General features: G+C 39.5%; 1 protein-coding gene across 1 annotated transcript in view; it reads left to right on the top strand.

The window, feature by feature from the left end:
- Nucleotides 1-14,848, top strand: part of fras1 (Fraser extracellular matrix complex subunit 1) — a 245,586-nt gene that overhangs the window by 67,476 nt on the left and 163,262 nt on the right. The window contains exons 4-9 of the mRNA XM_063898177.1: nucleotides 1,922-2,014; nucleotides 2,980-3,139; nucleotides 6,286-6,419; nucleotides 7,548-7,631; nucleotides 10,117-10,218; nucleotides 13,351-13,542. Coding sequence (XP_063754247.1) covers nucleotides 1,922-2,014; nucleotides 2,980-3,139; nucleotides 6,286-6,419; nucleotides 7,548-7,631; nucleotides 10,117-10,218; nucleotides 13,351-13,542 — 765 coding nt within the window. The remainder of the gene's footprint in view (nucleotides 1-1,921; nucleotides 2,015-2,979; nucleotides 3,140-6,285; nucleotides 6,420-7,547; nucleotides 7,632-10,116; nucleotides 10,219-13,350; nucleotides 13,543-14,848) is intronic.

Here is a 14,848-nt window from a genome sequence, read left to right as displayed (position 1 = left end):
AGGACATATTTTCAAAGCTCTTCTTCAATTTAACCATCAGGCTGTTACTCCCTGTTCTTCTTCTTAAATGTGATTTAAACTTCAAAGCCTGCAGTGACGCCATCAAATCCAATCCCAAACCTGAGTTAAGGCAACAATCAATGTCTAATGCATTCCACTCTGCTGGCTAGCAATCCGATGTTAATTAAAAAAATGTCATCATGCTCCCCAAGCTGTGTGATCCATCTGTCAGGGTTTGGGGAAACAGGACCCAAGTGCAGTAAAATGAATAGGAGGCAGGTATGGGTCCAAACAAAAGGCAAGCTTTATTTAAATTAAAGCTGTACATTCAACCAAGAATAACCACACCAACACTAACCAGGGGATACAGGGACACTGGGAACAGGAGCAGACAGACGGACGGGCAGGAACAGGCAGGTAACATGTACAGGATCAGGTAGGAAACGACAACGACCGAACAAGAGACAAAAGGGGAACCAAGACTAAATACACAAGGCTAATCACCGAACAACACACAGCTGGAGAGGGGAGGAGAAACACAGGGGCAACAGGTGAACACAATGACACAATCAGGGGAGGGAGGGAAGCTAAAGACAGGGAGTGAAACTTAACCTGACATAAGAGGGAAAAACCTTTCAAAATAAAACACACAACACAAAGACATGACAGACACGAAGCCATGATCATGACACCATCTACTTAAAAAGCTCTTAAAATGTGCCTCTCTCCCGCCTTCACCGGGATAAAAAAGTATTACGGTTTTTATCATCTGTCTGTGTCCGATTATGAGGCTTTCTCTTGAATTACACTGCCATTATCTACAAGCTTACATTGCTTTTTATTTCTCACTGTCACCTCACACAAGTATCTTAGTACTTCTGTTACATTGTACAACGCTCTAGGTCAATTGTATTGTTTTTATCTATACCAGAAATGGAACCAGCGACAATAAAATAACAGTAAGGAGAATTAACCTTTAGTCCTGATTCTGTAATCATCTCTCCCCTTTGCATGAATACAATCTGAAATTGGGCCAAATGCATGTACTACAGCAATATTTGGAAGCAGACAGGAAAAATTAAGGGGGAGTTAAAAACGAATAGTGGAGGACAGTAGAAATGAGCAGAAGAGCTTCAAAATACATTAAAAAATTGAGGTTTACTTTATTCCTGTTTCATTTATGGACACAAAGTGACTTTTATGATAGATTGTTTTCCAGATGCTGTTAAAATACAGCTGATGGCCTTGTTTTTCTTCAAATCTGGATATCTAGGAAGCTGAAAGAAAAATGTAAACCCTTTGTCTTTCAAACTAACGGCTGCACTTTATTCTTTCTCCCACACTTTATACATTTTGTTGCCATTATTTTGCGTGTTCATTTGTCTCACGCTGCACATTTGGCGTCCCTTCGGTGTTCATTCTGTTTTTAGATTGACACATTACACTCTCTAAAGCTCCTTTGGGGGTTTTCACCTTATACAAATTGTTTCCTCCCCTCCTTCTTTTCCCATTCCATATAATTTCTTTTCACAAATAAATGGCACCTTAACTATTTACCCGCTCTGCGTCTGACCCCCCGCTGATTTCCCGCTTGCTCGTTTCCACATATGGATCCTATCGGGGTGGTAAGGCAGCGCGGATAAAGAAAAGCGCGTTGAATCGGTATTGTAATATGTATTGTAACGTCTCCTCACACTCACTATGTATTCCACGTGCTGTGCACGGCTGATCCAATCTTCACATTTTTATTATTCTCTGTTCTGTTGTGCTATTTGTGTCACATGTCAGTTAATTTCCATGGAAACGGAGAGACTGTAATTGGGTTTTCAATTCAGGCTGGTTAAAGGGACCCGCATCCGTTTTTTTTCTTGTATGAATTTGTCAGATTTTATGTTTTTAATTGTGTATGTCTTTTCTAAAGGGCGAGCGTTTAAGGATCCCTGCCAACCAGTGCTGTCCGGAGTGCATCTCCTCGTCCCAGGGCTCCTGCCAGTACGAAGGAGTCATTTATGCAGTGAGTGAAAGTTACATAAGGCAGGGAAAGGACTCTTCTGCACAAAAAAGTCATATGCATGTTGGAATATTTGGGGTTGCTTTTCTGTCATTAGCCAATGTTTTAGTATATCAGAGTATAAAAACTGGCTCCAAATTATTATCTTGAACTGCAGTCGTGTCCCAAACTTCATTTTTAGCATATTTTGATGTATTTCAATATTTATAAAGACAAAAGCATATTGGCTGCATGCCCAAACCATAAAAAGACCCATAAACCATAAAAAAGATGTTGCCTGTTGTTTCCCACCAACATCTGTTCTCTCCTTTCCAGTGTGGAAAAAGCATTTAAATCAACTCTCCATTAAAATTCATACTAATGATTTATTTAATGTGGGCTGAAGAATGTTTTACTGCACAGTCTGATGTCTTAGAAAATGCGTAAAGTCAGATCCTCACCTCACCTCATTTAGATTGAAAAACATTGAAGTGAATCATAAATGGATGAACTGTACTCTAAAAATAAACTCTCATTAACACCCCGGAGATGGTTGTGTTAGTATACATTCCATCAATCCACTTCTGTCTGTCACAGTGTTTAATACAAACACATACTGACCAGAGGCACTATAGTAAACACACATATGAAAGATATGATGAAGAGATATGTAGGAAGAGCAGCAAAGTCTAAACTCATCTTTAAGGGCATTCTTACACCAGTGAAGGAAGTGTCCTTTCACAGTGTTTCTCCTTATCTTCATTCACCCTTTTTCTCCCCGCTCCTTCTCTCTTCCCATAGTTGAGACGTCACCCCCCCAATATGACTCAGTTCTCTTGTCTGTCACTCAGGCTTATACATACAAAGTTGTCTTGTCCACAAAGAGCAAAACAGCTTTCCTCATCCCGCTCTCTCTGTTTCCTTTCTCTCTTTTTCCCCCCTCAAGTTGTATTTCTGTGTCACTGTGTTTCTCTGTGTGTTTTCCACAGCATGACAGCCAGTGGAGTCCCTCGCCCTGTACCACTTGTGTCTGCTCCAGAGGGAGTGTGTCCTGCACCCTTCACCCCTGCTCAGCTCTCAGCTGTCCCTCGGACCAGAGCCCTTTCACCCCAGCTGGAGAGTGCTGCCCCAAGTGTGGCCAGAATGGAGGTAAGGGTGGTGTCAGGCCTGTACTGCATGTATATAACGCTATACGACTCTTTTGCCGTTTTTCCACCAACCCGGAGCCGGAGCTGGAGCCGATAAAGGTCTGGTCTTTCATGTTTCCACGGCAGCGGCGCCGGCTTTAAGCGCCGAAAAACCGGTTCTTTCTGGCCACACTCGGCTGCCCGGCAAGACCCAAGATCCTATACGAACCAATACGTCACGCTTACTTCGGAGGGGGGAGATTAACCTGAGGATAACAGTTCATGGCGAGTACAAGTTGTAACAAGCCGTAGCGCTGAGTAAAGTGACTACAACATGACCACACACTTTATAAAGTCAGTCAGCACTAACCAGGCTCAGTGTGATGCTGTTTACACAGGTTGCCATCAGAAGTACAATCATAACGAAAACTGTGCCGGTAAAATCTACCTGTAGAAAACGGCTTATGCCACAATATGATAGCAGAGTAGTGAAGATAGTCAGAGTAGCGAAGACAGTCAGAGTAGTGAAGACAGACAGAGTAGTGAAGACAATCAGAGTAGCCTCGCTTGCTATGCTAACATCACCTGTGTAATGCCAGAGACACTTTCATAACAGCGTTTTGATGCCAAACAGCGTCAGTTCAGACTGAAACACATTCAGTTATGGGGAGGGTGCATCAGCTGCTCGTGTGACAGTCAGACAGTGAATATGAATCAGTCATAAGAGGGGACGTAAACGGTTACATCATGATGCAAACGATGACGCAATGACACAGCTCCACTTGATCTCCACTTGGCCTCTGAGTGGTGGAAACACAAGGGGTGCTACAGGCTAGAACCAAAAAAGCGCCAAAAAAGTCACCTTTTTGTCAAAGGAGACTAAGATTCATACACACTTACACAGCATATAAGCAAGTATCCTGAACAAGGACAGGATAGACAGAGCCCAAATGTAAATTTGTGTCTGACTCCCTGAAAATGACTGACAGTGCCTCTACCCCCGATACTGTGTGACACTTTGTATTAGGGCCCATGGCAATAATACATAGGTTTGTCTTATAAAACTGTAGAGGTGGGATTAAGTGCTTGGATCCCTGAGGACTCCAATACATAGGTATTGGAGTAAAAAAGTAATTACAAACAAATTGATTGACAAAGTTATACAAAATTGGAATGATAACGCACTTTTGAGATTTGGCAAAGAGTACACTAGCTTTTAGGATTAGGGTTAAAAGACAGAATCAGTTTGACATGTTTATTAACTATAAATCCATTTGTTTATACTGTTTACTGTGTATAATTTATATTGTTACTCCCGGGCAAGACAGTCATACTTATGTAAACATTTACTCCAGATACTCAATCAAGGTTACAATGTTGATTTTTACAGCAGTTAAGTGTAGGGACTGTTTTAAAAACTGTGTAGTGCGTTGAAGTGTTTGTGGGAGTTTTGGATGTGCCATGCAGAAATCCTCAAATAACAAAATACATCCTCTTCACAACAGCTATGTTTGCTTATTTGTTGTCTTACAAGACAGCTCATTTTCAGATTCATGTTTGTATTTTGCGCCTCTACTGTTGCGAGTGTTACACAGTGATTTCTCTATGTTAAGGAATTAAACCAAAGGAGTCCAATGGAGGCGTTTCAAGCCAGGGGGGTTTGTGTGGGAGAGAAACTCCCTCTGGAGGGAACTTGGGGATTTTAACGTTTGCAGAACATTTACATGTACAAATACCCATATAACAGACTACAGGAAAGAGAAACCCATAAAACACAATATGGCCTCTTTAAAATGTGTGTGCTGCAAATACTGAAAATGGAATAAAAACTTGAAGTATTCCAAAGAAATTCTCTGACTCGATAAAATTGGATTGCACTTTTGAAAGATGTTTTGTTGCTGGGAGATGATCTCTTCTCAGTCATCCTATTATGTCATCGTCAATTATGCCCTGCTTCACGACTGAGTAGCATCACACATTCACTTGCTATACTGTCGCTTGAAGAAAGCCTTGCAAATCTTACAATATACTGTAGTACTAGCAGCTCCTCAAACCCAACAACCAAGTCAAAAAAAGCACATACATAAAAATAGGGACACACTCAATGGCTTGGCCTGTGGACTGCCTTCACACACTCTCACAGGAAACCTGAGTGTGAGTATGTCCTACAGAGCAGCACTCTGCCTCGGGTTAGCTCACTTCCCCTCTTTCAATAAAGATGAGCTCTGCTCCAGGTTCACATTCAGCTACCTTCAAATTGGTTTTGCTGATGCTACTCCTTTTGGTGAGGTTAAACCCTTTTAATCAAACCACTCCAGAGTGTTTGACTCTTTCCTTAAAAAAAAAAAAAAAAAAGATTTGTCTGTGGAAATACATTTTTGCAATTACGGGACAACATTTTTATTTATTTATTTCCTGTATGACTTTATAGAGCCATGTTATATTTGATAGAGTCACAGTGATTTTTTTTCGTAAATCCAAACAGTTTGGTGCATCCATCTGCCCAAAACCCCAATGAAAATGTAAATTATTCCACTAGAAATCATGAAAAATTAGATATGAAAATGTAATGAAAATCTATTAAAAGATGGTGACTTCTCATTACACTAAAAATAAACTATTGCAGATGATCATTAAGTGGTTTTCCAACTTATGGGTATAAAATAATCCACTGCATATTCAAATCAATAAATCCTGTTGTAGGTTTTTCCTAAGAAGGCGGCTGTGATGCCTGTTGTTTTGCCTCACATCTTAAAAATTTGAACCCTTCAAAAGTTTGAACCCTTTTTTTTAATGTATTTACTAACCTTTTAAATACTTAATTTTTTAATGGACTATTTAGGAATGCTTTCAGCCTTGTGTTGAGCTGAAAGGTAAAAACTCGACTCTAATGACATCTCGAAGCTGCTATGATGCATCCAAACAGTTAGCAGCTAATTAGCAACGTCTTTTTTTACCCATTGTTTGAGGGCAAACAATGCTCCAACAGTCAGCTCATTACCTGACACCCATTTCACTGTTTACTAATTCTGTGTGTGTGTGTGTGTGTGTGTGTGTGTGTGTGTGTGTGTGTGTGTGTGTGTGTGTGTGTGTGTGTGTGTGTGTGTGTGTGTGTGTGTGTGTGTGTGTGTGTGTGTGTGTGTGTGTGTGTGTGTGTGTGTGTTTCAGAGTCTTGTTCCTGGCAGGGCACTGCATACAGAGACGGTGAAGAGTGGAAGCCAAGCCTCTGTTCCCGATGCGTCTGCAGCAATGGAGAAGTCCAGTGTTCAGTAGCAGAGTGTGAGCAAGTAGCCTGCAAACCGGTGAGTTTCTCGAAATATAACACACCATTTTTTCATTTTGTTCAGCCTGGCAACTACGATCTGTCCCTCCAATTCCTTCAAATCCCAAGACAGAAAAGAAGACAATACTTTGTATCCAATATATCACTATTTATCCATTGAATAGGAACAGAAACCATCTTTAAAGCTTAGATATTCCACCGCATCCCCTATATACTGTATGTGGCTTTGTTGCTGGATTACTCGAAATTATGATTTCAAAATATAAACCACCTCTTGATTTATTTTTATTCCAGTGCACTGAAATGTAATACATTTTAATAAAGTTGAAGTTATAATAAAAGAAAATCAGCATGTCACGAAACAAATTGAATTGAATTTGATTACCTAATAAGGTGGACGACAGATGCAAACACGATGCAAATAAAATAACACAAATGTGCCAAAACACATGCAAATGAATAAACATCTTCGACAACTTGACGAATCATGTGCAGAGTTTACTAAAAATGCTGCATAAACAAAACACTGCAAGAAGCTCTAAACACAATGGAAAAAGGCACAATAAAAAGTGATTTTAACAATATGATAACATGATTCCTTCCAACTATTATAGTTGTTGTAGCTAGTAAGCACTGTAATCCTTCATGCTTAGCCTTGCTCAACATTAGCTGAAAGCAAGTGTTGACTGCTTATCCTATATATCTCTGCAACAAAGCTGTTTTTATCTACCTGGTTACATCTTGATAGTTAGAAAACATGCTGTCAATGCACCCAGATGGTCCAGAAATGTCTCTAATATTCTGAGGTAGCTAGCTGCTGTATCTTCATCACAGATTTGTATTGTTTTGGCAGTTTTTCACTTTGGAAGTTTCACTTTGGCAACCTACACAGGTTAAGGTATATTGTGTAAGAGTGATGGGAATATGTGTTTCCCAGCAGCCCAGCAGACTGTTTCCAGACTCTGTGCTAATCTGGGTCAAACTCATGATGAAACTGATTTTATGTAACTCTTGATCGGATTGCATTTTCCAGGCTTCCTTACAGAAATGCCAATGCTTATATTTAGTTCTGTATGTGATAAAATTAAAACTGGATTCATTATTGTGGACCCTCTGTTTGTCTGACTGTTTTTTTCTCTTCCTTCAGCATGAGAACCTGGTGATCCAGCCAGGCCGCTGCTGTCCTCAGTGTGTGTCCAATCCCTGTCTGTCTGCCGGTAAACAGCACCAGGTAACCTCCTTTGTGTCAGTGTATTACTGTGTGTTATTGTGTGGTTTTGTGTGAAAATCCTCTCTGTTACTCAGCCTTCAGAAGAGCCATTGTGTGTGTGTGTGTGTGTGTGTGTGTGTGTGTGTGTGTGTGTGTGTGTGTGTGTGTGTGTGTGTGTGTGTGTGTGTGTGTGTGTGTGTGTGTGTGTGTGTGTGTGTGTGTGTGTGTGTGTGTGTGTGTGTAAATATGTCTATAAAAACTGTGTATTTTTTATTTCATGCGTGTTTGTGGCAGCTGATGACAGCTCATAAATCTGTACTGGTGTGACCCGGCACATTTTATACCCTGGTTTGTTTTCCTCTACACAATCTATTAGAATATTTTTGTGATGACAGGGTGACTTTGACATCGCATGTGTGTGTATGTGACGAATGTGTGTGTGGGTTCTGATATTGAGATGAAAGCAGTCCTGTTTTCTCCTCCCCTCTCCTCCTTAATCCTCTCATCTCGTCTCCTCTTAACTTCTCTTCTCCTCTTTTCTCCTCACATCTTTTACCCCTTCCCTACCATCTCATCTTCTCTCCTTTTCTCCTCTTCTCCCCTTTTCTCGATTTCTTCTTCTATCCTTTCCTCTCTTCTCATCTTCTAGTTTGTTTTCATCTTCTCAGTCCCCGTCTCCTTTTTTCTCGTCTCTTACTCCTTCTCCCCTTTTTTTCTCCATCCTTGGTTTCATCTTCTTTCTTCTTTTCCCCATTTCCCCTTCTCTCATTTCTTCTCTTCCTCTTTGCATACATCCCTTCATCTGCATGCTCTTGTTTTCTTCTTCTGTGTTTACAGTGTACACACACACTCTCCCACCCTGCCAAGTTTATCCTTTGATCGTGTGTGTGTCCCATCCAGTTGAATGTGTGTTCATGTCTTCTTGAGAGACAGATACACGCACACACACGCGCCATCATGACTACAGATGTGTGTTTTTTCTTTGGGGTGTCAGCAAGTGTCAGAGACATGTTGATTAGTTATTTTTCTAAAGAGAATGAATTATGTCAACTTGTCTCTGGTGTCCAACCAAGTACTTGAAATACAAACTTTCTGAATTAATGTAAATGTGAACGTGATTTCAATGGTGTGTGTGTTTGTAGTGAAGATGAGTAGCTAATTCATAATGAAAATATTAGATTCAGACTTCTTTAGATTAGCATGTCAATCTTATTCAAGGATCAGTGCTACAGTTCATTACAAAGCACTCACCATTTAATTTACATACACAATTTCATAGAGTTTAGTGATGTTCAAAGAGGAATAAATGTTATATCAGTGAAGAATGTTTTTCTTTCATGTGAAATAATAAATACATTTGTATCCTACGAGATTCAGTCAATGTTTAATCGAGCTGTTAAAGCCTGACGAGGAAGGATGTTAGGATTTAATCTGACAGTTACAGAAAGTTAACCCATAAATTGAAACTGATTATTTATTTAGGACTTGAAACACATTCAAGGAGTTGCCACCGTTGGACTGCTTCACTACTCTTTAGTGTCCTGATAAATAAATACACTGTTCTTTGCTATCAATGAAACACCACCCACCACATGAATCATTGATCCTGATTTACAGATTAAAAGATGTCTAGACAACTAAATTAGTGTGTCAATGACGACATGTAAAATACAGGTTTTGTATGGGAGTACAATCATTTAAATGCTGCTTATAGAAATGTGTTTACCATTGCTCACCCTGTGTTACTTTGAATTAGTTTAGAACCATTTTACTCACATGTACGGTGGCTGACCTATGCAAAAGCGCTACATCCGCCCAAAACACTTTGATTTCGAGAAACACGCTAGACTTTCAAAAACTATGTTAATACAAAAACACAAATGTGCCAAAACACATGAGCAATGTTTACTAATAGCGCTACATAAAGAAACGCTGCAAATAAAAAAAACGCTTAAAAAAGTAAAGTAGACATATGTGAAAGAAGTTCTTAGACTTGAGTAAATGAACTCAGTTCTTTCCCATCACTGAATAAACCTGAATCCAGCATGTTGACCACTGATCCAAAAAGATAGCCTTTCAAAATAGGGAAAAAATTTATCCAAGAAATTATTTTCTTACGGAGACAAATGGCATTAAAAAATACATGATTTTTAAACAAATATCATTCCAATGATCTAATTAACCCATTGGCTAATTGATTGGGCACCTCACCTTAGCAGGTGGAGTGTAATGTGTAATTTTATTGATTTGAATATGTCTGTGCAGATGTGTGAGTAGGTTGTACGCACACTGCCTCTCCTGTTTTCGTACTGTTCAGCTCTTCATGCTGAAATGTTTATGGACAATTATGTCGACACTTGATAGCTGTTATTAACTCCAAACAGCTACGTGTGTTTGTGTTTGTCTGCCATCCACACTACATCCGATACCTGTACTCTGTGTGTGTATAAGTGTGTGAATGTTCATGGCTTGGTCTAAGTGTCTGTATCGGTGTGTATCTTGGCAGCACGGCGAGCAGTGGCAGAAGAACGCCTGCACCACATGTGTGTGTGACCGGGGTCAGTCTAAGTGCCACACACACACCTGTCAGTCCGCTTCCTGTGAGAAGGTGAGTAGTCTCAAACATACTCACTATCACACACAATCATTGAAATTCAGTTTCAGGCAGAATCCACCTCATACATTAGGCTCTGTGTTTAAACTCTAATGGATTCAGAGGCGTTTAACAATGCATGACCACACAAATGTCGTCTGCTCGCTGTATGTAAACACACACACACACACACACACACACACACACACACACGCACACACACACACACACACACACACACACACACACACACAGGCTGACATTAAATTGTTAATTGTATGCAAATTTCAGCTTGCGGCACCGATTCTGTGCTGGAACTCTTGTTAGTGAAGTCGGAGAGGGCCATAAAACACAATCCAGACGCACTGACATTAAATAAAGGGCCATGCACAGACAAAATACATACTAATGCCAATAGAGCTATCAAATATATATTTATATTATTACCACTATTACTATAACGTGGCTACTGATGTTTGTCTTTCTTCCTGCTTCCTCGTCCTTTTTGTCTTTCAACCCAACCTGTCGAGGCAGATGGAGAAATTTAAGTAGAAGTGTGTAGTCAAAGTGTAGGACATTTTGGTTTTAAATGGACGCATGTTCATTTAATATTACAGAAGCCTTATGAAGCTTCACTGTGTTTGGTTCTGACTTGGGTTGTTTAAAGATCGAAGGGAATAACTCAGTTTATATTATTGTAGTGAAACAAAAATGTATTTGAGCCTCAAGCCACTAATTATATTATCTAGCTGGAAAATTTCCAAAGCATTTACTTGATCTCATTAGAGCTGTACTGATGACTTTGATGAAGGCAGCAAGAAAAACATGTTGCTGGAACAGTAGTTTAGTTTTGTACTACAAATGTAGATGGATTTTGGACTTACATATTCAGACCTTTTTTCTTTCTACCTGTATCTTGGAAAGAGGTGGAGATTTGCCAGAAATCCCATTCTGAATGTGCTGCAGTATTAAAGAAGACATATTTTAAGATTCAGGTTTCATATTTGAATTTTGTGCCTCTACTGGGACATGTTTACATTCTCATACTGCCTGTGCTGGAGCACCTCTTTTCACCCTCTGTCTTAAACCAGAGCCCAGTCTGCTCCGATTGGCTAGCTGGCCAGCTCTGTTGTGATTTGTCAACCGCTTAGAGATGTATCAGAAATGCCCTGCTGCTTAGCATATCACATATTATGTGTTAAAGTGCTAGCCAATAGAAGCACTAGACTTCAGACTCTGGCCTTCTTGCCACCGCCCACACCAACCTGCGAACCTTCAGGGACAGAGCTTTCAGTGTTGCAGCTCCCAACCTCTGGAACTCTCTCCCTGCAATGATCTGCAACATCCCCACTCTTTATGCCTTTAAAAGGGCCCTTAAGTCCCACCTATTTGCAAAAGCCTTCCGCCCCTAGTTTGTTTGTTGTTTTTGTTTGTCTGACTGTTTTTTCAGTTTTTTGTTACTCATGTAAGGTGCTATATAAACAAAAGTTATAATTATTATTATTAGTAGTATAGTGTCACATAGTGATGTCACTTTGCTAGGCAGTAAACCAAGGAGTCCAATGGAGGGGGGGAGTGTGGGCGACAAACTCCCTTTGGAGGGAACTTTGGGATTTCATTCTGTGCAGACCACCAGTACAGACACAAAGCCTATATAACACACTACAGAAAAGGGGAAAAAGCATGCATTTACAAATATGTAAACTTGTTTAGAATAGCCAACAAATACATAATACATTCCTGAAACAGATGGACACTGTAACTTTTATAACACATTACTTAAGCAGAGTTAACACTTTATTTTTATGGACTATATTCAGGGGTGGATAAATTCACATTTGGTGCTCTATTGAGATTATGTGGCAGAAATATGATGCATGTGATTAAAAGAAACTTTAGTGTCTGTTCAAGGTAATAAAGGAAAATGTCCCCCGTGAAACAGTGTGGCTCACTGATTTTCCTTTTTTATAAACCTTGTTCTTGAAAAACAATGGATCACAATAGCACAGAGGAAGAACATATAAGCCTTTGATAAACACAGAAGTGATTTGTAGATATATTTTGTGATGATTATGAAAGTTTTAGCCTTTTTTCAGATCTTTATTTCTCCACAAGAAGTCATTATTATGCAGGAAAGCAGCATAAAAACAATAATACAGTAGAAGTCATTAATGTACCACTGTACAATAAAGAGTTCACATTATTACAAAATGTGTTTGCTATTTTTGAAAATAGTGGGTCTATTGCACATTAAAATAAAGACTTGAATTTGTCTTCAATATAAATGACCGTAGGATGTTAAGCTGAAATCCTTTTTTGTAAAAACGGGCTGGTTCATACTGTTTCTGTTCTGTAAAATACTGAAAACACAAATTAGTCAAAAGTAAAGAGGTCAGAACTTTTTTGGTCTTATAAAACCTTTGAAGGGGGAACACCTGCTTCGGGGAAATGCTTATTAGGCTTCCTGCTGTTACTGTGAAGTAAGGGGAAACGCTTTTGAGACATTTTGCTCTTTAAGGGTTTTCATTTGGTTTTTTTTAAACATAAGCTAAAACTTTAAGTACAAATATTCTCAGGTCACATCCTATTCCGTCCACTGATGATAGCAGTAAATAAAACAGTATTGAGCACCGCAGAGAGGAACCAGCTAGACTCGAAGCCTCAAAACCACCACTCTGACACAAGCAGATACCAGTAAAAAAAATAGCTTATAACTACCTGCTCCGCTCTGTTAGTAAATGTGACTTTTAAACACATTGCACAACTCTTTTAGGGGAAATACAATTTTGTAGAGTAACACAAACTGTTGGTGTGAGATAAAGTATTTTAAATTTCAGGCTCTGGTAAAGTGACATCTGCAGTGTCAGTAGCCTTACTATACACCTCTCAGCACTTTTAAATAAAGTTGTCAGAAATGTTTGCTCCTGAACTGCTTGGTGTCTTTCCCTTTAATAATGCAAAACACACTCTCTGCTTCATAGTCTCATCTCTCTCTGCTGAAACACACAAACAAAAAATACCATTTCTTTTAAGCACCCTGGATTTTCTCTTGTCTCTTTCACAGCTCGCTTTGCATCCCTTAATTTCTGTCGTCTGTATTGTTTTTGAAAACAAGAAGAAACTCAAACAGTAACTGCTTTCTTGCAGGGTCAGACCAAAGTGAAGCGCACTGGTCAGTGCTGTGATGAATGCGCCACCGCCAAGGGCAGCTGCCTGTACGAGGGGGCGGTGCGTTACCATGGAGACATGTGGAATGGCACTGGCTGCGAATTCTGTAACTGCAACCGGGGTCAGGTCCTCTGCCAGAGGGCCGAGTGTGCTCGTGTTGAATGTCCGCAGGTGAGCCTGACAAAAAAGTCTTCTTTAGAGCAAATCTGGGCTCATCATAGGAAACTGTACTCGTCTATTTTCTTGTCACAAAAAATTCCTTGGGGGCATAAATGTCCTCAAAGAACTGGAAAATATCTGATACAATGTAATTAACTAGAGCCACAGAGCTGAGAAATTGAACCGGACCAAACTTTGGTCTCAGTGTTATTTTTCATTTGGCAATACATTCCTGGTAGGATACCTTGTTGCATGACGAGCATTGGTCTTCTGTCTGCAAATACTAAAGACAGAGAAAGAAATAATTGCCGTTGTGACAATTGGCGAGAGTTGTATGATCATGTGTTATAGTAAAACAAAATTGCTGCACACAGTGTTGGTTTCAGATAAGTCTTAGCAGTTGAGTTTAAAAATCCTTTTGGAGAAATGTATGATTTGTAAAATAAGGCTTAATACATGTTCATCTTAAATGTATATTGTACCTGCTTACACTGATAACAAGGGAACAAGTCTAAAGGTAAGATATTAATTCAATGCCTTTTATTGTAGAGTGGCATTCCAAAGAGTAACAGAAATGAACCAGTCTTAACATTTAAGCTTTTGTCTGTTAGCTAATTAGCCAAGCTGTAGTAACCCTTTGCTAGCTATCTAAGTTAGCCTGTTATTTCTGAATGTAACACAGCTATTCTTTCAGAATTATTTGCAAATACAGATCACATATATCTCAGTTACTTTTCCCAACTTACAAAAGGTTACTTTCCTGTAGACTGCAACTGCTCTAAAATTACTTCTCTTGACCCCAAAATGCAACATGTCAGCAACCGCAAAACCCATTTCCTTGCCTTCAAATTAGCCCCTATAAGTTAATGGAAGATGTCATAGTTACTTAATTCCCAGTCTCCCTAAGTCTGTGTAATTTGCTTCTGTGAAAGGTTCACAAGGTCTGATATAACTATCTTCATTTGTAGTAAGGAGATTGGGTGTGATTTAAGGGTCAGGCAATAATTTTAGATTACAAAGTTGGCTGCTCTCACCATGGGTGATTCACTCAGTTCAGGTGAAGTCATTTAAAAGATGAGATGAGACTCAAAAGATGTGTGGTAGCTGGACACAGCAGCGATAAAAACAGGGGTAAATAAACTTGTACTCAAAGATCAAAACTACAATCAAAAAATGTAACTTTACTTACATTACCCTGATTTGGAAGGCTGTTTAGGGGAGAGGCCTAGGGTGATGCATGCTAGACAGATTGTACTGTGAAGCTGTTGAAAGCTGATCTGTGACTATGTATGGGCTTTAAAATCGAAATGTGTACTTA

Source organism: Eleginops maclovinus, chromosome 12 (genome assembly GCF_036324505.1).
Source record: "Eleginops maclovinus isolate JMC-PN-2008 ecotype Puerto Natales chromosome 12, JC_Emac_rtc_rv5, whole genome shotgun sequence".
Classification (NCBI taxonomy): Eukaryota; Metazoa; Chordata; class Actinopteri; order Perciformes; family Eleginopidae; genus Eleginops; species Eleginops maclovinus.
Note: the sequence above shows the minus strand (reverse complement) of the source record. Positions and strands in the feature narration are given on the sequence as shown.